The sequence below is a fragment of the Mastigoproctus giganteus genome, chromosome 4 (assembly GCF_048544385.1).
Source record: "Mastigoproctus giganteus isolate SK-2022 chromosome 4, ASM4854438v1, whole genome shotgun sequence".
Taxonomy (NCBI): Eukaryota; Metazoa; Arthropoda; class Arachnida; order Uropygi; family Thelyphonidae; genus Mastigoproctus; species Mastigoproctus giganteus.
The window spans coordinates 41,298,869-41,326,005 of NC_143578.1; the positions used below are offsets into that span (position 1 = coordinate 41,298,869).

The 27,137-nt window shown below is 31.9% G+C and overlaps 1 protein-coding gene across 2 annotated transcripts in view; it reads right to left on the minus strand.

Moving 5' to 3' along the window:
• The window catches only part of Als2 (Amyotrophic lateral sclerosis 2), a 177,543-nt gene that overhangs the window by 45,053 nt on the left and 105,353 nt on the right, over positions 1-27,137 (minus strand). Inside the window, exons 15-20 of one of the 2 annotated variants that reach the window (XM_090372668.1) lie at positions 25,630-25,796; positions 23,464-23,573; positions 20,463-20,540; positions 12,302-12,453; positions 4,678-4,851; positions 2,246-2,422 (exon numbers count right to left, since the gene is read on the minus strand). In XM_090372668.1, the coding sequence (XP_090228794.1) occupies positions 2,246-2,422; positions 4,678-4,851; positions 12,302-12,453; positions 20,463-20,540; positions 23,464-23,573; positions 25,630-25,796 (858 nt within the window). Of the gene's footprint in view, positions 1-2,245; positions 2,423-4,677; positions 4,855-12,301; positions 12,454-20,462; positions 20,541-23,463; positions 23,574-25,629; positions 25,797-27,137 lie in introns of both variants that reach the window. The other variant, XM_090372667.1, reaches the window with a different exon arrangement.

The window sequence follows — 27,137 nt, forward strand, 5'->3', positions numbered from 1 at the left end:
TTATTCTTGCTATCTGCATGTTTCTCTTTGCGTTAACTTAACTTTAATTAATTAATTATTTTTTTTTACCATCTCCATCACATAGGGGTCAGCACATATATACTCACTAGAGGGATTATTATTTCATAACAACTAGTTGTTACATTATGTCCTGGATACGGTAGATATGCTTTATACTTTACATTTATTCTTTTAATTATTAAATTACGTTCTCTGTCGGGTCAACGATGTTCAATATATGCTTACATTTATAATATCTTCCTTTTGATTCAAAAATTGGTTTAGATTCAAATTACTTAATCTCTGGATTTTTTTATATTTTATATATCTTAACAGATATTGATCATTACAGAAACAGAGAACTCTGTCGTTTTTTGCCTTCAGTCTGGGTGGTTGGCCCCAGTTGAAGTCATCTAGATTGTGGGTAGACAACGATAAGTTTTATGTATATATATATTAATTATTTTTATTTATTTTTTAAAATATATTTATATCCCTTGCGTTTATTTAAATCCAGCTTGGTATTGTTTGCTTGAATTACCTTCTATATTATTATCTTCAATATTATATACACATTATGGTCGTAATGCATAATTGCTCTAGCAACTGTATTGGCCCATAAGTATTAGTTACAGCTTGTTACAATTTATTAACTTTCTCTCTTTCCATATTACTCATATAAACACACACACACACACACACACACACACACACACACACACACACACACACACACACACACACACACACACACACAGGGTGTCTCAAAAATACACGGCATAACTTCAGGAATGAGTTCCTTGTATGTAGACAATAAAAATATTTTATATCAACATAGTTCCGGAAATGCTTGGTTCCCAACTTATTAACCGGAATGTCTTATCTTCCGCAGGTGATTTCCTTCATCACAAGGTACTGACAGAATCTGGTGGTTTTCCATTCCGACCATGAACTCAAATCAGGAGCAAGCTGATATGCACTTTATGTACGGTTTGGCGAATGGCAATGCTCTGGAGGCTCATTGTTACCACGAAAGGTTCCCAGAATGAAGATGTCCAGACAGAAAAACTTTTGAAGGTATCTATCGCCACTTTTGTGAACATGGGACCGACAGAGGACAACCAAGATCTAAGACTCCTGAAATCAGCACACGCAGAATAGCAGTGCAACTGGCTGTTCAACGTTCGACTATTTGGAGAGTGTTGCGAGAACACCAACTGTATCCTTACCATCTGCAATGGGTACAGGCCTTGTCACCAGCTGATTACCCTGCATGAGTAATCGTCTTCGCGAGTCCATGAGACATTGATGTGAGGCCTGTAATCAGGCAGAAGGTGGACATTTTGAACAATTAGTATAAGGTAATGTGAACAGTTAAGTATCATAGACAGACCTTCAAAACTCGGAAACCAAGCATTTCCGGAACTATGTTGATATAAAATATTTTTATTGTCTACATATGAGCAACTCATTCCTGAAGTTATGCTGTGTATTTTTGAGACACCATATATATATATATATATATATATATATATATATATATATAGAGAGAGAGAGAGAGAGAGAGAGAGAGAGAGAGAGAGAGAGAGAGAGAGAGAGAGAGAGAGAGAGAGACAACTCAAATATCAGTGTTGCAACACATGGTAAAATGATTTAGTAACATACCCAAAATAATTTAAATCAGGAGTCAGCAACCTTTTAACTTGTGCTAATATTGTTCATTACAACTATAAAAATTTTGATGTGTGCCACTTAGACAGCTGTATGAATACGGAAATACGTAATATGAATAAGTATCATAGCACTAGAAATGCAAGAGAAAATCCTCCTATGTGCCAGCAAGTAGTAACAAACATTCATTTGTTACTACTTGCTTTTCTTGGAGATATCAGGCTTTGTAGCACGTAACATTCAGATCTGACTGGATTAGGGAGGATTGTGCATTGTTAGAAGGAAAAGAGATGCTGTTGGTTCAAGAGACAGCTCTGGAAGTGCATTAGTACTGTGTTCACTAGAGACATGTGAACATATAAAAGACTGTTTTGATGTTATTACCATCTCTATAATGGGAGGGTTTTGTCACCAAATCTTTGTTCTTTTGCCCAAAATGTAACAAAAAGAAATATTCACAATAAGTCTTTATTTTTCTATAATCCTTTTATAATTTAAAAATACTATTCTAAAGTGAAGTAAAAAAATCTTACATATTTTTGAAGATGTATAAAAACCAAATTCTGTTTCATACCTGTAAACATCTACTAGTCTTTCTACCAGCTGCCCCAATGGATGGAAAGGACAGTCACATGCCATATTCAAGTAATCTTTTATCTCACTGTAATCATCCAACCACAAATGACCCTGTAATGAACCAGTCTGAGGAATCCTTTCTAGCACATCTAAGTTATCTTGGTAAGCAAACCATCTGTCAAGGAAGTCAAGGAATTAGACTATATATATGTATAAAATTAGGGATTAAAAAACACTGACAAATAATGTATCATTTCAAGTTTAATAGGATTATTCATGAGAAAGAAATTCAGTGCAACCAGAAGAACAGTAACTTAACTCGGTTTAATAACTAATTAACAAGAGCTTTTGAGATTTAAGTATCTCTTTGTCAGCTGCGTGAATATGTACAAAAATATAAAATGTTACAAATGGAATGGCAGAGCGTGGTCATGTTGAGGAAAAGAGAGCATGCACAAGGATATGTGAATGCTAAAGCATCACAGCGTAGGACTAGGTGATTGCCAGCGTTTGTCACGCTGTAACACTACAGATTCCATGATTGGATATAGCCGCTTGCCTCTATTGTGGTTAAAAATACTATGACAACCAGATATGTACAGTGACTCAAGCCACAGTTGTTGATAGTAGTGGCAGGATTGGTCAACCACCTCTGTATCACGGCTGGGATTGAGGTCGTGTTGCATTGACCAATAATGCTCTGTAACTGCAGAGTCAGCTAATCGAATGGCCCTTTCATGTTTAGAGAGGCAGTCCTGGAGCCTTCTGGCAGTTTCCCCCACACAGCAGCTGCCACAATCGTGGCATGTGATGCAGTATATCGCACCGCTGTGTAAAAGAGGGGGGAACAGGTGTCTTCACCCTTGAGACAAGAGATCACACTCCTCTACCGGGAAGTTGCAGGCACTTTATCTTGTACCCACGTAAGATCTTAAAAATGTGATCTTAAGCGTCAGGGTAATATGGGATGTAAGTGATAGATATTGTCTCATCGCTATGGGGGTGGAGCCTTTTTTGGCTCCACCACATAGCGATGTCAGTGTTTTTAACTGCAATAGAGGCATGTGGCTACACCCAATCATGGAGTCGGTAGTGTTACAGCATGATAAACACTGGCAATCAGCCCATGTATGCAGCCAGAATCCACAAAGATCATCTAGTCCTACACTGTGATGCTTTAGCATTCGCGTATGCTCATGCACATTCTTTTTACTCAATATGACCATGCTCTGCCATTCCATTTGTAACAATTCATATTTTATATTTATGTATGTATTGATGCAGCTGATGAAGAGATACTTAAATCTTGAAAGCTCCTGTTAATTACTTATTAAACCCAGTTACTGTTCTTCTGGTCACATTGAATTTTTTTCTCATATATGGAACCTGGTACCACAGGCCTCTTTAAGGTCAAATTTTTTCACAAGGCAAAAACTGCTTAGGTTTCTTAAATTATGAAAGGTAGATTTGTGAGCTGTGTAATAAGAAATTCTGGCATTGCTTAAAACTTTGAACCTATAAGAAAACTATGAACAGACAAATATTGAGTTTTAAATTTTAAAAAATTCAATATTAAAATATTTTTGCCACAGAAGTTTGAAACTATACATAAAGAGTATATAATACTGTTATCTTGGCAATGATATTAACTAAATTATAATGGCTGATAAGAGAATTATTTATCAAATATAAGTTAAATATATTCAAGTTCTATCTATATCATTTTTTTTTTTTTTGTAAAATGGTTGCCTGTTTCTAACTAAAATGTGCAACAGTTTTAATTATAAAACTGTTGCACTCAAAGAACCAGGCAAGCACTTATAACAAAACAGTACCAAAGCTGGTCATCATAATATATGCAAATTAATATTTCACAGTAAATAAAATGAAAGTATCAGTTGTTTAATAATTATATACCACGAGCATATAATTACTGAAATCTGAAAATTATTGAAAATTAAGTCAAGAAATTTGTGCATTTTAAAAATCAAAACCTACATGGTCACCTTATACACAGATCATGTCAGGTTTCAACATATGGACAAAAAAAATGTTAATAACTTGAAATAATTTTTTAAATGTTAACTAGAAAAATCTATCTTGTTCTTCTTTATAGAGTGAGCAGGATGCATAGATTAATACATATCTAGTCACTACTAATTTTTGTTGCACTGTTTTGTAGAACAAATCCAGGTGATAGTCTTGCATTTCAACTTTTGTGCCTAAATTTGTTTTTCCACGGTAGCCAAAAGCTGATAATTAAAGAGTCTTTGTTTTAATTGAAAGTACTGATAATTATCATTGATATATCAAGTGATTATATTAAAAAACTTTAAAAGTGTAATTTATTTGCTGAGCATTTACCAATATTACATATGAAGTTTATGTTCAAAATTTAACAGTCCCTATAGAAGGATAAAAAAAGCATACTTTTTCTTCATGTGTACTTCACTTTTCCTTTTGCTAATAGTTACTGCAATTGCTTCCCAAGCTCGTTCATTATCTTGTGTTGCATTAATACCATGTATACCCAAATTATCTTCAAAATACTGGAAGACATCTTTCCATTTTTTATTTGCTGGAACACTGAAGTGACTAAGGTTGCTGCTGAAAAGGAGTAAAACTGTTTTTTCTTATACAAGCAAATGTTTAATCAAGTATATGTTTTTACAGAAAGAAATTGATAAATTTTGAAGAATAAGCAATTAATCTTAAAACACAAAAAGTAAAAATGTGAGTAGAACTGAGAATAAAATTTACAAAATGTGATTAACCATCTAACAGGCTCTAAGGCGTAAATTACACTTGTGTTCAAAGAAAGTGCATCACCTAGGAATTTCACATTTCTAACCCTTTTTGGCAATGGTACGTTCCATTAATGACTAGCATCACATATAAACAAAAGATATTTATTAATAGTTAAGGCAAAGCTAAGTAATATTTGACAAGTGCTCTCAAAATATTCCGAAATGAGCATTTGCAACCTTCATACAACAGTTTTGATCAACATGACAATTATGGCTGAAATGTTATCAGAAGCCCTCAATTTGCTTCAGTTTATCATTTTAAATGGAAAACAAAATGAAAAGTTCACCAGGTGCAAATTAATATTTAGTTTAACTGCCTTTGGCCCTGATGACAGCAGCACACCATTGAGGCATTGACAAGATCAATTTCTGAAGATAATCAACTGATAGTTCGTGGTTCCAAACACAAATTATGGCTTTCTGAAGTTCACGAAGGGTCTTTGGTTTCTTTCTGGCAACTGCATATTCCACACGATGCCAATAGTTCTCTATAGGATTCAGATCTGAGCTGTTTCCTGGCCAGCTAACAGTTGTAAAGGACCATTCTTCCAACCATTTTTTCACTTGTAACAAATGTAAACAACACTGTCGAACCTCTAATGCAGAAATGAAGGTAAAGTAACTACAGAAGTACCTACTTACACTTTTTGCCCGATGACAAGAAGCAGAGTCGTCCTGAAAGATGCAGTTACTTGGCAGGGTGAAATGGTCTCTAATGGTTGGCAGCAATTTGCCTTCCAATATAGCCAGGTATCCATTGGCACTTACAGAACCTTTTATAGACTGCAGGTGACTTACTCCGCGATACGAAATGCACCCCCATATTATTTGGCTGGTAGGGAATTTCACTGTAGACACCATACAGTCTGGATGGTATTCTTCACCAAGTCTATGGTGAATCATTTGTCTCCCATCAGAGCCATGCAGGTTGAATTTCTTCTCATCCGAGGAAATAACTGACTTTCACTGCTCAGGGGTCAATTTGACATGCTTCTTACACCAAATTAATCAGGCCTTTTTCGTTTTTTGTGTGAAGAGGGGCTTCTTAGGACAATGGGCTACAAGTCTATTTATGGAAAGCCATCTTCTGACTGTTACTGCACTTGGTACCACTCCTGTATGTTCTTCCCATTCTCTTTTCAGCTCAGAAGAAGCAGCTTTATGGTTTTTAAGGCATAAGCACTTCAAAATGCGGTCCTGTTTTGGTGTAGAGACTCATTTGTGTCCGGTTCCTTTTTGCCTATCAGCAGAACCAGTATTCTTGAGTTTGGAAAGAAATCTACTCACTGTCGACTGATTACAAGAGACACTATAAGCAACATGATGGAAAGAACATACTTCCTCACGTAAAGCAGCAATAGCACTCTTTCTTCATGGCACAAGTAAGGAATGACTGCAACTCCTGCAGAGCATGCTTATATAGCTGAAAGTAACAGCTGATGCAACATTAGGTCATCACCTATGCATGTCAATCTTATCTGATGCAATCTGTAAGAAATACTGCCATATAATTACGTTATTCAGATGACAATTACAATTTTAAAGGGGTGATGCACTTTCTTTCAACACCAGTATAGATACCAAAAACAGAAAAACCTAGAAATTTAAATATCTATTAGTATTATTCCTCCAGAATGGTATTTACTTTTAATCTGCATCATCAATTTTTTTTTTAATTGGAAAAGTACAGTTGTAAAAAAATTCTTTATGGCTCTTTGCTCATGCAAGAAAAGTATGCTACATATTTACTCCTGTATTAATTTCCTGTAGAGTTTTGGTTTACCTTTGATTTTACCCAATTTTCTAGGACGAGATTTTTTGGATAACAAGACTGAAGATATAATTTGTGCTAATTTATCTAATACAGTGTCAGAATTAATAAAATTTAAGTTCTCTAAACCATATTTTGCTTTTTTTGTTTCTTATATAGCTGAAAGTAACAGCTGATGCAACATTAGGTCATCACCTATGCATGTCAAAAACTGATTCATGAACAAAATATGCCAAGTAGATTTTTTTCCACCATGCATATACTAGCAAGTAAATCAAATATATTGTGGATTTCATGTCCAAACTGTTTGAAAATGTTAAAAATTCTAACAGAATTTTATCCCAAACTGTTCAATCTAATTGAATTTTTAGTATTGTTCAAATAGTTTTGGAATAAAATTCACAATTTGTTTGCAAACATATCAAAAAAAGTCAATTAAAGTGTGTTCTAAACGTACAAGTTAGTGCAATAGCATCATTTCTGTACTTAGCCAACTATTTCAGTAGTTGTGAAGTGTTGTGTGTCTACGTGGCCAACTATTTAAGCAGTTGGCTATATACACACAATGCTTCACAATGAGTTACCATCTGGTAACTCATTGTGAAGGTATTCAAAATATGAGATATACTTAAATGATACCAATTCGTAACTACTTAATTAGTTGGCTACATACTGAAATGATGCTGTTGCACTAACTTGTACATAAGTTAACTTCTTTGGTAACCTGAGGCACAACCTCTAAATTACATTGTAGTGTGTTCTAAATCAGGGGTTCTCAATGGGGGTGTATTCGCCCCCAAGGGGGCAAAAATTAGTTTTTGGGGGGTCGAAAAAATCATGGGTATTAGAATGGTTTATGGCCCTCCAAAGTTCAACCCTACCCATCGACATCTTATTCCTTAATTTCTATCATTGGGTTTTCTTTTCCTCTGAGACAACTGATTTTTAAGGTATATAATAAGGTATATTATATTAAGAGTGAGTGAGTGAGAAATTTTGGTAAAAGGAATATAGTGGGTGTGATTTAATTGAACCATCTTTGCTTTTCATAGGCATTAAATGCCTAGGTGCTTTCAGAGGTAACGTCTCCACAATCCATGGCATTTGCACCTTTCCGACAGCTGCAACCTTTGCAGCAGCATGGTTTATTTATTTTTTTGTTTCATTGGTTAATATAGGCCTGGCATAGCAGAGTGGTCAAGGGCACAAGTGCAGTAGCACACGCTCTTTGGGTGGACCAGGGTTGAAGCCCGTGACAGCTAAATACAATTAACGTTTGTATTGATTGATCTATTGTAAACTCCACTGACTTGGTGGCCGTGATGGAGTATAAACAAGAACATTTTTTAGGCCTGACGTAGCCAAGTGGTCAGGAGTAAGTGCAATAGCACGTGTTCTTTGAGTGGACCGGGGTTCAAGCCTGTGACTGATAAATACAATTAACATTTGTATTGATGATTTATTGTAAACTCCATAAACAAGAATAATATATGAGGCATGGAAGGGATGAGGAAATGTTTCAGTCTATTGTTTCTACTTTCTAAGTGACAATTAGTATTGATTTATTGTTTCCTTTTGGAAGTTGTTTATTTTTGATCCACAGTGCTTTTGTGAGTGACATGGGGTATGAGAGTTAAATAAAAATTGTTTATATTTTATTATTTAATTCTTTGTAATTATTCAACCCACCATCAATCATGTCAAGTGCTGAAAAGAAAAAAGCGTCAACAGTATCTGGATGAATATCTAGCTTATGGTTTTATTGAAAGCCCATTCAACTAGAGACAGCCCATGTGTCTTATGTGTAATAGTTCTTTTACAAATGAGGCTATAAAACTATCAAGACTTTTAGATCACTTAAAAAGGAAACATCCTGATAAAGCTGGTAAACATATCAAAAATTTTAAAAAATTAAAACAGAATTTTGAGCAACATAACATTGTTACTTCCTTATTTAAGAAGAACACACAAACAAATGACGATGGAATGACTGCATCTTATAAAATTACAGAAATCATTGCAAAAACTGGTAGTGCTCATACAGTTGCTGAGAATGTTATATTACCCGCATTAAAGACCGTAATTTCAACAGTGATGCATCAAATTCCTTCCAGTATTTTAAAAGCATTGCCATTGAACAAAGATTCATTTCGAAGATGAATTGAAGGGCAGCTAATTGACAAACTAAAAACAAGAAAATTTTCTATTCAAATTAATCAATCCACAGTTACTGACAATAAGGCCCTTCTAATGGCATACATTTGTTATTTCAATGATGATTGTAAATTGCAAGAAGAGATGTTGTTTGTAAAATCTATAGAAACTGACTACTGGAACATTCCATTTTTGTTGCTGTAAAAACATGGTTTGATGAAAAACAAGAACCACTGGAAAATTTTTCATCCTGTGCCACTGATGGTCTACCTCCATGGTTGGAAGACAAAGGTTTTATAGCATACCTAAAGGGTGGAGATGGGGGGAAACCCCAGTGCCATCAGACAACTAACACAGCACACCTAAAGGAAGTATGTCCTGAAATTCTTGCAATACACTACATTGTGCACCGACATCATCTGGTTGCAAAAAATATTACTCCAGTTCTTTATCAATCTCTCAGTATAGTTATTAAAACCATCGATAAAATTGTCACATAGCAAATATGATAGTCTTTTCAGAAAATTTTGTGTCAATAATGAAGAACAGTATGCAAGGCTTCTTTTACATACAGAAGTCAGATGGCTTTATAAGGGCAACTGTCTAACAAGATTTGTAAACTTTTTTGATACAATAATTAGTTTTTCAGAAAGTGAAGGAGAGACAGATTTAGAAAAGGAGATCAGCAAATACATACTATATGGCTTGGATTTTTAAACTTAATAAAGTATCACTTCAACTTCAAGGGAAATTAATTATGGTGATAGACTGCAAACATGTATTCAAAGCCTTCACTGAAAAACTGGAAATATTTGAAAGAAATTTAATGAGAAAACAATTTCATGGTATGCAAGGGTTAGATGAAATCATTGAATCTCTCACTGAGAATGATCTTAAGAATTATTCAGATCATTTGTGTTCTTTAAAAGGGGAAATGAAAAATAGATTTTCAGATTTATTTTCTTTTGAAGTGAAGCCATGGAAGTTGGATCCAATTGGATGCGATGCCAGGTCTGCTAGTGAAGAAATTCAAGAACTCATTAAATTAAAATGTAACGAAGAATACAAATATAAATTTGAAAAAGGTGGAATGCCTGAATTGTGGGGATCAAAAACAACTAAACTTCTTTATCCAATAATGTGATCTGAAATGGCCATAGTACTTCTTTGTTTTCCAATGTCTTATATGGTTGAAAGTGGTTTTAGTTTAGTAAATAAAATATTAACAAAAGAAAGAAACAGAACTGATTTATGTTCAAGAGGACACATTAGAATTACACTTAATAACATCATACCAAACATTGAACTTTTAGCTAGGAAGCATCAGGCTCAGGGATCACATTGAATAAAATGAGTAAGCATAAAGTATTTTCTGGTTTAAAATTTCATGGGAGGTGATTAGGCACAAAATATTGTCTAAAAAAGCCCTTTAAGGGGCAATAATTAAAAAAAAGGTTGAGAAAATCTGTTCTAAATTAATGCTAAGGCAATTACTCAGCATATGAGGCAGAATGTTATTCTGTAACATGCATGTGTTCTGAGATTGGTTTGTTGGCCTGCAGGATGAAAAAATCCCAGGGAGAGATTCTGTACAGTTTTTCTACAGCTGACAAGTCAACTGTGAAAAGACCAAGCTTTTCATATTATTGATGGCTGAATGACCACTGAATGGAAAGGCGTTCGTGCAAATTTTATTGATAATATGAGGAGAGCTAATCACTATTCCACTACAGAATTATTAATATAAAAAAATAAAATATCTTCCATTTGTACTGGGAAGCTGAACGAAAAAAAAAAAAAAATTAGAAAGTTAAAAAAAAAAAATTAACATCTCATATGACCACATGGGTTTTTATAATAACATTCTGGGGAGCACTTTCTATAAGTTTCTGGTATGTGGAGATTGGTATCTTGCTCCACTGCTCCTATAAGGATGCAGCTAGATTTATACTTAAATGTAGGATGTCTTAGTTTCTCAATTGTGTTCCTAAACATCTCTTCTCTTGTCTCACTAATACTAGGCACTATTTGGCTAATACTAAGATTGGTGGGAAAATTGTGAAAATATTGTAAATTTAGAAAAAGTACTAGGAAGCAGATAATGAAATTTCTGAAAGTTGACTTTTTAATGTGAAAGCAATGAGAGCAAAACAAACTTGGTGGAAACAGATGATAATGCCAAAAGTTTCATTTTTATTTTAATAATATGCATATGATATTTAGATAAAAAGATAACAATATGAAATAAAAATATTATCATTATTATATAATTTAAAAGATATGCAAAAAAATAAAGTTTTCAAAACTTTTGCCATATGACGGAAGGTTAGCTAAAATATTGTATACATTTTGTATCCTTTCTCACTACTTGACCCCTCCATTTATGAGAATATTCTTGCCCACTCAGCCATGCCTTCAGAGCATTGAGTCATGAGCAGACTAAAGTAAACATATATAATCTGTCAAAGCCATACTTCCAATACAAAAGGCTAGTGAAAACATGTTTTTTCTTTTGTTTTTTTTTTAATGCCAAATTTAATGCTTACAGCAGCAAATAATTTATTGCTGCTGATTAAAGCTTTTATATGTTCCCAAAAGCTGGAGAAGATCTAGGTTGGATAATGCATGGCTTTTGAAAGGTTAAAAAACATTAGCAAAATATTTTATAAAATAAACTTTTATTTTATGAAAATAAACCCTGATTATCTCTAGTCTAACACCATACCTACTGCTTACCCGAACAAAAAAAGCAGCTCTAGCTCTTAGTTTTGGCATGAACCTTTCTCGGCATGACATAGAAACTGGGGAGGTGGACTATTCTCACATAATATTGTTTGTCAACAAGCTTGGTTTGCCGGCAGTTATAGCCTGATGCTACCACTATAACTACAACTGTTAGTGTACCATCAGTGCTTAAACAATTACATCCTTACACCCACAAGTCACTACCTTTAAATCAATGGAGAAATCAGTTCAGTCAAAATAACTTGCTCATTTGTATCATTATCAACTTAATAGTTGACAATGATACAAATTTTGTTTAAAAAATTGCATCATTATCAACTTTGCAGCTTTTCTTGTCAGATATTTTTCACCAATCCAGTACTTTCTATAAGCATGTACTATAGTTTAGCTATACTGCATGCATATTCATGCACTTAAATTTTAAATGCAGCAATTTTAAACGAACTTTCTTAAGGCATTAACTGTGATACAGTTTAAATCACAATTTCATTATTGCTAAAATGTACACACACATGCAGAAAAAAAATGGCACTATTTTCTAGGTTTTAATAAGTAAAATATTCTTTCAAAACTTTACCTTAATTTAGTTTTCTTCTTTTCCAAAAGTTCTGAGAGGCTTGTTGGAGAATTTGGAGCTTTGTGATACATGCCACTAATTTTAATACCTTCTGTCCATTTTCCAGAAAAATTACCATCAATATTATCACCATTAGATAAATGTAAGGTACCCTAAAAATTTATATATTGAGCTTTTTTTAATATTAGCATATTAGAACTTTTAATCAGAATGAATCAGATATGTATTTAAAATTTCTGTATAAGTATGCTCAACTTCAGTGGTTACTAAGTGAAGAAAAATATCATTTTATAAAGTTAATTTTTAAATAAAAATTATTTAAAAATTTTAAATAAAAATTCTAACTTTATAAAATTTATATTGCATGTAACAGAACTGTACATATTAGAACAGTGCTTTTCAACCTTTTTCAGCTGTGTAACCCTTTATCAAACCCAAATTTTCCATTGAACCCTTCAATATCTTTATTTATATAATATAAACTTGGTTGGAAAACAATGTATGTAAAATCATAAAACTGCATTTTGCAAGATAATGATGAACAGTCTAAATGAAATTAAATGGTAGTGACAGGTAAAGAGAAATTAAACAGTAATAATAAGCTAAAATGAAATACTATATTCTGTATTGGGGAGCATGCACACACACACCAATACCTTGCTTAGCACAGCTTCAAACAGCACGGGTTTCACTATAACACAGTTTAATTAAGTTTAAGTCAAATTAACTGTAAATCACAGTTATCATATTCTGTTACAATAATAAAATAAAAGGAAAATTATAATGTTAAAAAAATTAACTTTGTTTTCTTGCTTTAAGAAATGCAAATTTATTAATTTTTATATTTATGTTTATTTGTTCCAAAAGATCATTTTCTATTGAAATTATTGCTAAATTAGAGATTTGTTGCTGCTGACACATTGTCGATCATAAATAATTTTTGATTAATTTTAATTTTTAAAAACTCCATTCACCTGAGGCAACTGAAACTGATAAAAGTTTAGAAAAATTCTTAATGCAACTGCTACATTTGGAAAATGTATCTGTAAAATAATTTTAAAAAATATATTGTAACACTTCAAACAGATTAATATTGTCTTTAATATAAATTTCAATCTAATTATTCAAATAATGCTAAACCATCCATATCAGACTCATTAAAATCAGTCACTTAATTTAATATGTAAATATTTCTACATGTTCTTTCAATATTTGTAAACTTTTCAGTTAACGAGAAAGTTTTGTCCATTGAAAGAAAAAAATTAAATTTTTTCTTTCAAATTGTTGAAATTTTGTTTGGCATTGATGCCAATGATAGTAGCCATATTATTAGCCAAATTGAGAATTTTTTGGACTGCTTCCTCTGTTGTTTTCTTTAAAATATTCTGTAATATTTTGTAGACATTCAAAAGCTTCATGTATATCAAAATTCCTTTTTTGGAGCACTTTACTTACAGGATTAATTTTATTTAAAATATCATGTCAAATTATAATTGAACAAAAACTTATAAGATGTTATTTTTAAGGCTATTGATTTAGCATGATTCCTTGTATCCATATCTTTTCTTCACTGATTTCAAGTAAAGCATCGTAAATTTCTTCTGTTTGGTTTCTCAGCAGTTTGGTCTCTATTTTCCCATCGGGTGTTAGACAAAGGTTTAAGTGTTAAATTAGTTATATACTGTATTTTTGAAATATGTTCCAATGATGGGTTGATGATGAGAAAAAAACATTCCTGAACAATTCCAAAAAAAATCAACTATTTCAAAGGAAGTCTTAGTGGTGTCGTTTACAACAAGAGTGAGCAGCATATGGAATGAAAAATGCTCTAGTAATTTCTTACTTGAAGAGCTAGTAATTACTAGCTCTTCAAGTAATTTTTTTTTGTAAACCTTTGCATTTTCCACACATATTTGAGGCATTATCATAGCCCTGGCCACGTAAATTCTGAATATTTAGATTTACTCAATAAGTAGATTTGATATTTATTCAAACAATCTGTTTGGTAGAATCACACACAGGAAAAAATCCAAGAAAATGTTTGCTTATTTCAACGTTCATAGTGCTTATGTCTCTAAATACAAAATTTAATTATCGCAGTCATCTGTTGAACATGACATCGGACGTTCTATCCAAAATCATAAAAAATATCTAGTCATTTCTAGTATTTTATCTATAATATTTTGTGAAATTATTTCAATAATTTCATTTTGTATTTGATCACCCAAATAATGCAGATACTTTTTTTTTGATTCAGATTTCTAAATATGGCAAATATACAACCATAACTGAATAAAATTTAGCAATTGTTTCAGCAAGTTTTAAAAAGTTACCATTATTATTTTCATATAAATCTTTTGAAGATCCCCTGAACGCTATACTCTGCCTTGCTAAAAATAGTATCATACATTATTCTTTCAATTACCGTATACCAATACCTTTTTTTCTATATCATATAATCATTGTTCTCTAGCATTGATTATAATGTTTGTCTTTAGTGACTGTGTGAGATATAACAGTTTTTTATGATTTTTAATATGTACTGCACTTATTTCATGCTCACCTAAAATAGCAGATAAATTTCTCCAATTACCGAATCCAATTTGATTACTTAGTTGATTTTTACAATTGCCAAATATCTTGCAACAAAAGCAAAATACAGAATATCGTGATAAAGAATAAAGTAACATTTTTCTCCATTTTTTTTTCAGAATTTTCATATAATAAACATCTGAAATTTTCTTTGACTTTCATTGGAAGGATATTCTCTATTTTTAATTTGAGTATGATAATTTTGAATAAAATTTCAGGTTTTCTGGCAAATTACGTGGATCAGTTAATGATATATTTGAGTCAATATTTATTAACGAGTCTATTTTCTCTTTGATGTAATATCAAGATAATTATCTGTGCACTCTTTTCCCCTCCGAGAGAAAAAAAAGAGTGCACTTTTTGCCATTGGGGAATTTAATATTTTTTTAATTTCCCATTTTAATTTCTTCATCACGTTTTAACCATACGAATTAGGAGGTAAGTTTCGTGATATTTATAAGCAATGCTAAAAAATTTAAATTGTATAGAGAATCGAAGCTATATGCATATGCTAATAAATAAGTTTCACAGTTTTATATTTTTCATTATAAGAAATACTAACCTTGAGAAAAGATTGAAATATATAGTATAAAGAATCTCAGGGTTGAGCCGTCCCGAGGGCACAATGTTCAGTTGGCACCCGAAAACCCAAAACTTACATACACATATGAAAAAAAATTTAAAGGGGGTGCCAAATTGTGACTGGCACATGGGCACCACATTCCCTAGGTTCTCTGAACAAACTATTTTGTAACTGCGAAATATAAATATGAAACACAGATCCAGATTATAAGCAAATTAATGTAAATCTGTAATTTCATGCACTTATTTATTTTTTACATATTTCATGTATTTAATTCAAATGAATTATTTGGCTGCCATGTTTGAATATTGATAAACGTTAACCAACCAGATCACCAACGCAACTTCTGGGTTTGTGGGACAGGTGGTTGGATAGGTTTTACAAGTATCACTAAGTTCCAGAATGGTAATCCCTTTAACTCTTAATTTGTGCTTAGCAACAGCACTAATTGCCTGAAGGCCAGATGTGTGAACTATGCTTTCCCACTTAAGTTTCTCGTAATCTGTTCGTTAAATGGAAATTTTCTTCATTCTACAGAACCTATTTTAAATGTAATTACTTATGGGAAATTAAAAACAAAAAAAAATCATCACTAAATAGAAAATTTCACTATTAAGAAGTTTGTTAAACAGGTCCGACTAGTATGTGTCAAAAATTTTTTTTGCCGCTCTCCTGAACTGCCCCCCCATAAGCAATGCTTACCTTGCCTACCCGCTTTCGGCAGCCCTGCAGCTATGATATATACGTCAGTTCACATTTTACCTCTGCTACGTATATTTCACATCAGAAACAGAGGCCTTACTTCTTGCTGTATTTCCATTGGTTTTGGCTGCTGATGGCCCCTTGATAAACAAGTTAAAATCATAGGATCTATAATGTTAAGTACTATTTGTAGTATTTTATGTTATTTGCTTTTATTTTTCAGGCACTTCCTTTAATTTTTTCCATTGTAATTACATCTGACAGGTCAGCATTTCTCCACTCATACTCTAATCTACTTATCTATCTATCTATCTATCTATATATATATATATATATATATATATTAATACTGCTAAATTTCTCAATTCTCTATGGTATTACTTTATCACTATCATACCATCTTTTATATATATTCGAAACTAGTTTTACGGGTGGTTGACAACAGAAACAGATAGCTACGTTAATTATGGGCTGATATATTGAGAGGGTTAGTCCTAGATAAAGTCCTTTTCAATATATCTACTAACCCATAATTAACACATTTTATAACTTTTATAATTTTGCTTTATTATGTTATTTTTATATTTTTTGCTCTATCACATTTCTATTTTTGTCACTACCACTTTTTTCGCCTTTTGCTTTACTGTTTTGCTTTATGTTCTATCTCATTTTATTTTACTCTCACTTTATATTACATATTGTACTTCTAGGTTTTTTGCTACAGTGCTGGCATTGGGACTTTACACGTTACTTGGGCGTTTTTGATGCACAGGTCTTCCGCAGACTGTACCTAATCTCACTTAACTTGCTACCTCAATTGCCAATCCGATAAATTTTTATTTTTCTATCATATCTAGAACACATTTTATTTTAATATATATATATATATATATATATATATATTAAAATTGAAACAAATTTCTAAATGCAGCAATATTATAATATACCTCAATATGGTTTATCAGGCCAAATGAAGTTCTCTGCTGGCATGGATGTGCTGACTTTGTTGTGCTGCACTGAAAGGCTGTACAAAGCCAATCAACTGCACCAGCCTCAACAGAAGGTCTCTTGACCCTTTTATAGCACAGAATGCTACCTGTTTCTTGCAACTGTTTCAGCCATTTTGAAGACCTTCCAGGTGTTTTCTTTCCATATTCCAACTGTTAACATCTTTTTACTTCAATGACAGGTTTAAATTCCCAATACCACAGTGCATGCACGCACGCACACACCCGTTTTAATGCATGGGCACACCCGGCAGATGCCAGGGATCTCTGCCTACTGGGGGCCTCACTTGTTGAAAGCACTACAAACACAGAACAATGATATACGAATAATGTTTTTGGCTTTTTTTAAATAGTTTTAAGTGCCAAAAATATTAACATTTAGAAAAATAATTAACAAATTTAATTCTCGCTTATGATTATAAATTAATAATATATATAATTATATATATATTATATGTTATAAATGATGTTAGGAATATGAATAATGTTAGGAATGTGACTAAGAGAGACCCAGAAAAAAATTAAAACAAAATTGAAACTGAATAGGGACCACATTTGGAAATTCACCAGGGCCCAAGAGTTCTTAAAACAGCCTTGCACACACACCCCACTTTCTGTTATAGCAATGTCATTTTGAGATTGAGTCTTTTCAGTTCCACTATCTAATGATGGTTACATTACTCGATAAATTCTATGAAGCCGAGTTCTTTCAAAATAAAATTAACTGTTTCTCTTTATTTGGCATGCAGTTTGTAATGTAGTGTGAATAATGTATACTTACTCTATATGTAGATACAAAAAAACCTTAAAATTTGGCATTCAAAAATACAGATTTTGTAAAGTCTGGCGCTTTTTTTTTTTTGAAAATTTCGCTAAAAAAAAAAAAAAAAAAAACTAGGAATTACTCCAAAGCCCAAATACTTCACTAGGTGCTGTTTCTTTGATTATACATATGAATGCAGGGAAATTTCTACAGCTTCCCAAAGTAGCAATTTTCTAATGTTAATCAAACTGCATTAAATATGTCTCTTACTGGTTGCTCATAATCAACAGACAGCTATTTTCAGTATCGGAAAAGTGAGCAGATTTATAAATTTATTTATTTTTAATTTAATAAAAAAATTTCAAACTTGGTTTAAACATAATGTTTACCTAAGGAAACTTAAATTTCCTGTAGTAAATGCTTGGAAAATCTGTTGCTGAAGGTGAGACGAAAATAAAAAAACTGATATACAGTTTGAATAATAATAGCTGTTAATCTCATGATTATGAAAAGGAATGAGAAACAAGTTATGGTGACATTTAATTATGGACAAATTCTCTAATCATACAGCATAAGCTTGGCTAAGTTGAATATGATTATTCTACTTGTAAAAGATTCTAAGGCTACCTTTTATGATAATTTACATACCTTTCCATTTAACATTCCCCCAGTTGACTGCTGCTAGGATTCTTCTTGATGCTTTGAGAAACTATAACAAAGTTTCTAGTAGTAACTATAACAAAGTACCCTTTAAAAATAAGTGTGTTTTGACTAATTGTATAAATACAACTGCTACTATGAAATTTTTTTTCTTTTTCTTCTGTTTTCCTTTATTTTTCTACTCAAAACACACTTATTTTTAAAGAGTACCTACACTTTCAGGTACCCTTTCCACTTTGCTTCAGTTTTTTTTTTCGATTTAATGCGATGCTCAGATTAGTTTCCAAAGTGAAATACATGCTCTAATTGCTATAGTAGCAATGTTGTTTTGTCATTCCATTGGACCATTTCTTAATCTTTTTACAATAATTGATGATCTGTACCCTTGACTACTAGCATTACATTATAGTATTAAGTTTCAAAAGGATTACATTGCAATGTAATTTTTATAGGGTTTTGCTGTATATAAATAATGCACACATGCACCAGATAAAATAGCAGAAATCCTATCCTGCCTCTATTGAATATGGTGCAAGGGTTGTTGGCTGGTTCAGTATTTTTTTGGTGTGGCACAATCAAATGCCACAGTGTGCCAAGTCCATAGATTATAACAGTAAAAAAAAAAATTAAATAACTATAAGACATGCCAACATGGGCACCATATTAAATAGTTACTTGTCAGATAACATGTTATATGTGTAACTATGGTTAAATTGCAATGGTGTCTTACTAAACATAATAAAATATAATCATCTGGTTAAGATTTCTCTCTAATCTTGCCAGGTTCAATGTGTCTTCATTATGTGATTATTTCTGGAGACAAATTTCCAAAAAAACACTTATAAAAAATAAGATTGTAAATTTTCTATATAAGTATAATACAAAAAAAAAAAAAAAAAACCAACTATATCTTTTTCAGATAGCCAAGAATCTCACTTTACAATAATTACAAAAATTCTTCCAACATGCTAACAATCACAGGACTTAAAAGAATCAAGAAAAACATTGCCAACAGAAAATTATCAAGCAAGGGAGATCAAACATATCCACAAGATATTATCTGGAAATGTTCCAAGACAGGTAGTGATTAATACATAATTAAGATTCTTTAATACATATTAACCCAACAAGTACATCAGGAAGTTCTATTAACAGATAAAACATCTCCTGGCTACAAATGTAAGTTAAAAACTATTTATTTACTTCTAAAAATTCATGACAATTCAATGATGTCTGCTAATGGATATAATATTAAGCCTACCTTTCAACAAATGATAAATACTATTAATCACTCAATTACAAGAATATTAAAAATGTTTGGCAAATATTGTAACTTATAAGCTTTACTCCTTAAAAAATAATGTAGAGATTTCCACAATATAAACAAATGAATCAGTTGTAAAAAGGTAAAAAAACATCTAATACATTGTCTTCATCAGTTAAAATCTGTGCAAGTGCAGTGGGAAAAGGCAGCTGGCTAAAAGTAGTATAAGTACTATGTCTCTCAGTAATAACTGAGAACAGATAACTAGTAAATGCTAACTGTTAGGTTAACACTGCAGTACTGACATTGTGCAGTTTCCAGTTTCAGGGGATGAGTGTGTGTGTGTAAGGTGGTCATGGCCTATATAAAGGATGTACTTGTGTTCATATAAATAGTGCAAATTCTGTATTTACTAGACAATCAGTAATAAGCCAACTGGTGGATTACTAACTGTATGATATGGAAATTAAATAGAAATTACAAAAAATAATTAAAAACCCTTCAAATCATGAAATTGAACTCTTAAGATAATTTAGGAAATATGATTATTCTACTTATTGTAGGGCAACCTTTTATAACGATTTACATACCTTTCCATTTAACATTCCCCCAGGACCAAGTTCACCTTCAAAGCAAGTATTATCTTCAAATATCATTGCACCAACACCCTTAAAAATATTTCAAAACATTTTCTTACTATACAATAGTGTATTCTACAATGCATACAACTACATGTTGATAAATTTTTACAATGGAGGTTAAACTTAATAATAATTATAATTTTCATTTACTGAACTTTTAAGAAACCATTTGATCCAAGTCAGCCCTGGAGAAGGGCAGCAACTACTAGCTTGGATCCAAAGATTTCTCAAGAAATTATTTTATAAAATATAATAAAAGGAATGAAAAATCTGTTACATATTAATGTGTGTGTTTAAGAATAAGGAATAAATTTTAGGTTTCTATATTATGGATGAAAATATAGGGTGAATTCAAAATTGGCAGCCAATATTTCTTGGGAACATTTCACTAGAGAAAATGCTAACAAAAAAAAAAAAAAAAAAAAAAAAAGTTCATAGAGGCATTTCTGAATTTAATCCATACTTTGTTACTGAGTTATATTAACTCAGTAACAGTGAATGGATTTTTTTAAAGAGAAAATCATGTCTGACCAATCTAATTAGCCAATGTGAAGTTATCACAAAGGAACCAAATGCAAAGAATACTTTTAAACCCATATTTCAGTAAGGCCTCTGATACTGTTCCACATAAACACCAGGGACACTAATGTAAAAGTGGGCACCACAGGGCTTGGTGTTAAGTCCTTCACTATTTTTAATATTTATTAATGATGAAGAAGTAGACATTTCAAGATTAATGTCTAAGTTTTCTGCTGACATAAAGGTGACCAAGTGGTTAGTAACATTATTAGGGTATGCTTCTTCAAGATTTAAATAAAGTAAGCAGATAGCGTAAAAATGGCAATCGAGGGTTAACCATTAATAAATGCAAGGTATCGTAACTCTAGAATAACATATTGTTTGGGTAGCATCAAATTAAAGGCAGATTTATTATATAATAAAAAAGATTTAGGAGTAATTTTACATTCTAAAATGAAGTTCTCTGAGCAGTGCAGACAGGCTTCTGGAACAGCTCTAATGGGATTCTGACAATAACACAGAAATTGTGCCAGCAGGAACAAAGAGAGAATCTGCTTTTTGCAATGTTATTCCATTGTAAAAAGCAGATCAGGATATATTTGGAATACTGAATAAAAGTCTGAAAAACCTCACTTTAGGGAAGAACATAGATTGGAAAGGGTGTAAAGAAGGACAACAAGATTAGTTAAGGGCACAAAATGGTATTCTTACCAAATAAGACTTGGGGATTGGGGGATGTTCTGTAAATTGCAGTACCTGAAACAAGAATCTGATTTAATTAGGCACCTACTTGAAGTGTTTAAGGATTTAAAATGGTTAAGTAAACTAACTAAAGATTGGTTAAGTTATTAGAATGGATGGACAAATTAAGTAGTTAAAAGTTATTATTATATATTTTTTTCTAATGCTGCATAAGCTTATTTCCTTGCATAATTCTGCAATAGTAATACTAATGGCATGATATTTCCAACAAGGTATATGCTACTTCACAAACATATTGTAAATGTACAGTGCTTAAATGCTCAAGCTATTTGTACAGTCTGTTCAAACAGCCTTTCACAATGCAGACCATGCACATGTTTACACTGAATTGAATCTGAAATCTGGCTTGCTTGATAATGTGAAATTTTTCTGCTGATGAAAAATGCGATTTAACACGACTGTACTAGTCACATTAATACAAATGTTATTTCCAAGTAACTAAAACAATTTTTTTGGCCTGATGTTTGTTTGAGAATTTTTTTGGCACATGGGCATCTATGGCCATAGTGCCATTTTTGGCCTGAAGATGAAGAGAAAGTTTAAATGAACATTTTTGAAGAACTGGCATGTATAATAAGGAATAATTTTGTTGTTTTAGAAACATCAGCAAAAACTGATGTGTTATCTTTGTAAAAAAAAATGATAGTGGTTCATAACTGAAATGGCATTATGAAATTGAGGTTAAATACTGCTCTTCATTTATGAATCATCTATACTTCTTGGAATATCTAGGAGTCTATAGAAAAAAGTAGATTAAACTGATTATAAGTTGAATGACATACAAGACAACATTAAAAAAGAAAGAAACACAGCCAACCTTCTAAATTATCTAATTAGTACTTATAAGTTATTCTGTTAACAGGCAGGTAAAGGTGATTCATATATTCATATTCGAGAATTAATATTATTGCTAATTTTAGATAGGGCTATCATTCGATAAGAGTTCAGAGTCTAGAACAAAATAATTTATGATTCTGATTGAGGAACAAGACAAAAAATAATCTGTCTGAGTTCTAGTGTTTATTGGAGGAGTGCAATGGATAAAATTTTTTTTCCAAAATGAGGGGCATACAGATTTCTGATTGTGGCATTTTGGCAGGTAATTTAATGCTCTTATCATTTGGATATAAATATATAAATTTGAGCAACTGGATGTAATAGAGGTTTTCATAGATGGTGGTTCTGAGCTTGTGAAAAGGAAAAAACCCACACCTTTTAAGTTGAGAGAGAGATTAAATTTTACAATGACAGACCAGATAACTAAACCATAAAGAATTACTGTGTGAAAATGTTTTTAGAGAATTTGGGGATCTGTGACACAAATCAGATTTTGCCTTCGACTCAGGAACATTGATAGTTTGAAGAAGCTAAGAATTATCTACAAGAAATTTACAAATATTATTATATACTAATTATATTTATAATAGGATTTCTCCCATTTTTATCATCACAGAAGGGCAGGGGGAATAATAATTTTACCAAACAGTTAAAATGATAAACTAACAAAATATTATAATTTACTCTCCAAAATTATTCCACATGCTCAAAACCTCAGGAGAATAAATTTTATTGTGCCATATATCAGACAATCAGTTACCATAATTAACATTTAAACTTAAAAAATAAAATTAACATAACACAATAAAAAGTGCATTTTTTTTCAACTTACAGATAACTTATCCATCACAAAAGAACCTTCATAATAAATGCCATCTATTGTAACTACTGTTCCATTTCCATGTCGGCAGTCATCCATCCACATTCCCATATATTTTTCTCCTAAGAAAAAAAATTACATATTGCATTTTAAGATATAGTTCTTAAAAAGAGTTGCCTGACACTTAAATAATTCTATCTGAACAAAAAGAGAAATTAAGAATATATTAAAGTAGCAATAAAATAGGTGTTTCCCATAATGGAATGTGACCAGAGAAGATGATATTTCTCTGAAGCAGATAAACCTTTTATATAAGGCCAGTGGGCATGTCAGGTATGTCTAAGTATAATACAAGTCCTTGAATACATTTTGGGATAGGAAAACAACAGGTTAAAATTATGCATTTTTTTAACGTGATTATTAATTTTAATATTATAATGGACACAACTACAAGTAATGATTTTTTTAGAATTGCAACCAGATATTTAAAAAAATTTTTTTAAATGGAATGCCTACTGGAACACTGTTTACACCGTGTTCTGGGCAGTTAAGCCAAGACACATGGCCCCAGTCTTAACAAACAGGGAAGGCACTACTTTTTTCGATCTTACTTAACACACTGCTGCAGCAATAAGAGAATATTAAAACATCAAACAATGCTCTTCTAGAAACTTTGTTATAGAGGGATATCATTTCATTATATGAAGGTAAAATTAAAGTAAATTACTTCAAAATCCAAGGTTCATCAGAAAACTTCATTAGAGAGAATTTCATTATTGCAAGGATGATACAACACAGTTATGCAGAGCCTATTTTCATTATTAGGCTCACATTTTTGCATCCACCACTATATTGCTGTCCTCCTTTATATCCTTTCAAATAAGTCAAAATCTTCCTTGAAATGAGGTGTCCACACCTATATACATAGCCTAGTGGTCAGAAGCATGAGTGCAGTAGCACATACTCTTTGAGTGGACTGGGGTTCAAGCCCATGACTGCTAAATATGATTAACATTTGTATCGATGATTTATTGTAAACTCCACTGACCTGGTGGTTGTACTGCAGTATAAACAAGAACATTCAAGATATAATGACCACTGATTTATACAGTGGAGTAATTACCTGTATACCATTACCAGTATTCCATTGTAACTTTAATATACTATTGAGAAATTCATATCAGACCATATCAGAATACCAACATCCTTGAATTCTTAACAATGTTGAGTGTACTATCCCCCCCCCCACACAAAAATACATCACCTCTTGATTAATAAGATTTATGAACTTTATATTAAGATTTTATATGTGCATTTTCTTCAAATATCATCATTACCATTGCTTCCTTTAACAGTTTAACATTGTGAACCTGTAAAAGTTGACAAAACTTGGAGGTGCACAAAAAAAAATGGTAGGCAGCATGTGGTCCACCAGTTTAATGTGTATGGTTTAGAAAAAAAAAACTAAAAATGTTGGTATATACTAGTTTGTTTGCCAATATGGTCAGCATATCACTAACACTCAGTGTTAATGCTTTCTTTGGAGGACTTAATTTACATTTTCCCCCAAACAATGAAAAGCAATGGTCTGTTTTTACATAGCTGATTATGCAGTTTTTGATGATTTCAGCATACTGCTTGCAACTCAATGACCGAATGACCATGAAAATGTAGAGTTATTAGCACCAAAAATAAAACAAAGTATAATTGTTTGTATAAATAAACAAAGCATAAATGTTGTGTGATTTTAGCAGAGCAGTTTTGCACTGCTACATCGTTGACACTTTTGTTCCTTGAAATGCCATTGAAGAAGGGGAAAAGTTCCCAAAAGCCCTGGCATATAATTATTTATTTATTTTTTGTATTGTTTGTTTGTAATGCTTTTAATCATAGTTATTTAATTACAGTTATGTTTTAAAGAATAGACAATATAAAAGATAAAATTTCCCCATGTCAAGTTTTACATTTTAAATTAATTATTTTTGTTATAACTACAAAAATAGCATTTATAATTTATATCTTAAAAACATGATTATTTGAAGCCTTAAAAAGGATAAAAATCATGAATAAAATTACTTATTACTGAGTGAAATATAAAATAATGTACATATAGATAAATTTCTGTATATTAGGATACCCGTAGAAATTTCTGTATGTAGTAAATTTTGTATGACAAACCTGAGAGAATATCATCCATTACTCCATAGCCTTGACGACGATTATTGGCCCATTCTCCTATAAACATGCTTGCAGCAGATGATAAAAACTGTCCAAGTTTAAGAACACCATGACCATGACGTAAACCATCTTTAAAGCAACCCTTATATATATCACCATTAGGATATCTAAGCAGAAAATAAAAAATTGATTCAGCAAAAAACGAAAATAGAAATACTAAATAAAATTGCATTTGCTGCAAACACAAGTTTAGTAAATTATGTAAAAATAAACAGTTCACTACATATGAGAAAAAACTATATTGACAGTATATTCTTGCAATTTTTTCTACTTTGTGAGTGCAGATATCACTGGTTTCTGCACGTTGGTGCATATCACTGACAGAGTGATGTAGAACAACCAGGTAGTTTCCAGTCAACAGGAAGCCAGCATTTCCTCTGCCCTATCCATACTTGTTGGTTGTGCAGTACCACAAACTAGCCATTCTTGCACCCTGTGCAAGAATGGCTAGTTTTGGTACTGGACAACAGATTTTTGAACAGGTGGAATGGCTAAAGTATCACAAAAGTAAAGCACTGAATCAGTTAGCAAACTATTTTATTAAAAATAAAAAAATTATATACACACACACACACACACACACACACACACACACACACACACACACACAGTCGAACTTCCCTATAACGAATTTGATAAATCCGGCGAAAAAATTCGTTATAGAGAAATTGTTATACAGAGAATATCTTTTTTATTAGAAATTGTTATCTAATTAGAAAATGAAAACGAATCTACATTTATTTTTAATGTATTTTATTTCAAAAACATACTTATTTAAATTATGTTTACACAATTTTCGCCAGTAAATATCATAAATTAAAAAAAAAAAAAAAAATCTGTAATTTTCGTTTGCACAGTACAATTAAAAAATTGTCTGATTCTCAAAAAAAGCCTCACATTTGTTCAGAGCATTAAAAACATTATCAGGAACATTTTCACAAAACTGTAGACCCATACGAACCGTTTTAAAAGTGTTAATCATTTCTTCGCGAGTTGGCTTTTCTACGGGTTGTTCTGATGCGTCTCTTCAGCGTCATTGTTAATTTCTTCGTGTTCATGGTCGTGTCTAACACTGTTCAGCAGTATTTCATCTTCATTTGGATGTTCTGCTGTGATCTACATAAACATAACTATCCATTGTTATTTCATTTTCGATGTTTCCAGACAATTCTAATAACGTCCAAAAGTTTTTCAGTTGGGAAAGGGGCAATTCATCTTGTTCGTCCAGTCATTGTTCGACTTCTGTATTCAATGCAAATCCCACTTTCGAAAAACAATTTTGAATAGTGTATTCAGTGACATCGTTTGTCCAAACTTTTGCCAGTTCAGAGATGCAATCTCTAAGGTTAATTGTAACCTCCAAGTTTCTATTTTCTGATAACGCATTGACAATCTTCGTTATTATTCTCTTTCGATAATGAAATTTAAAATTTTTAATAATGCCTTGG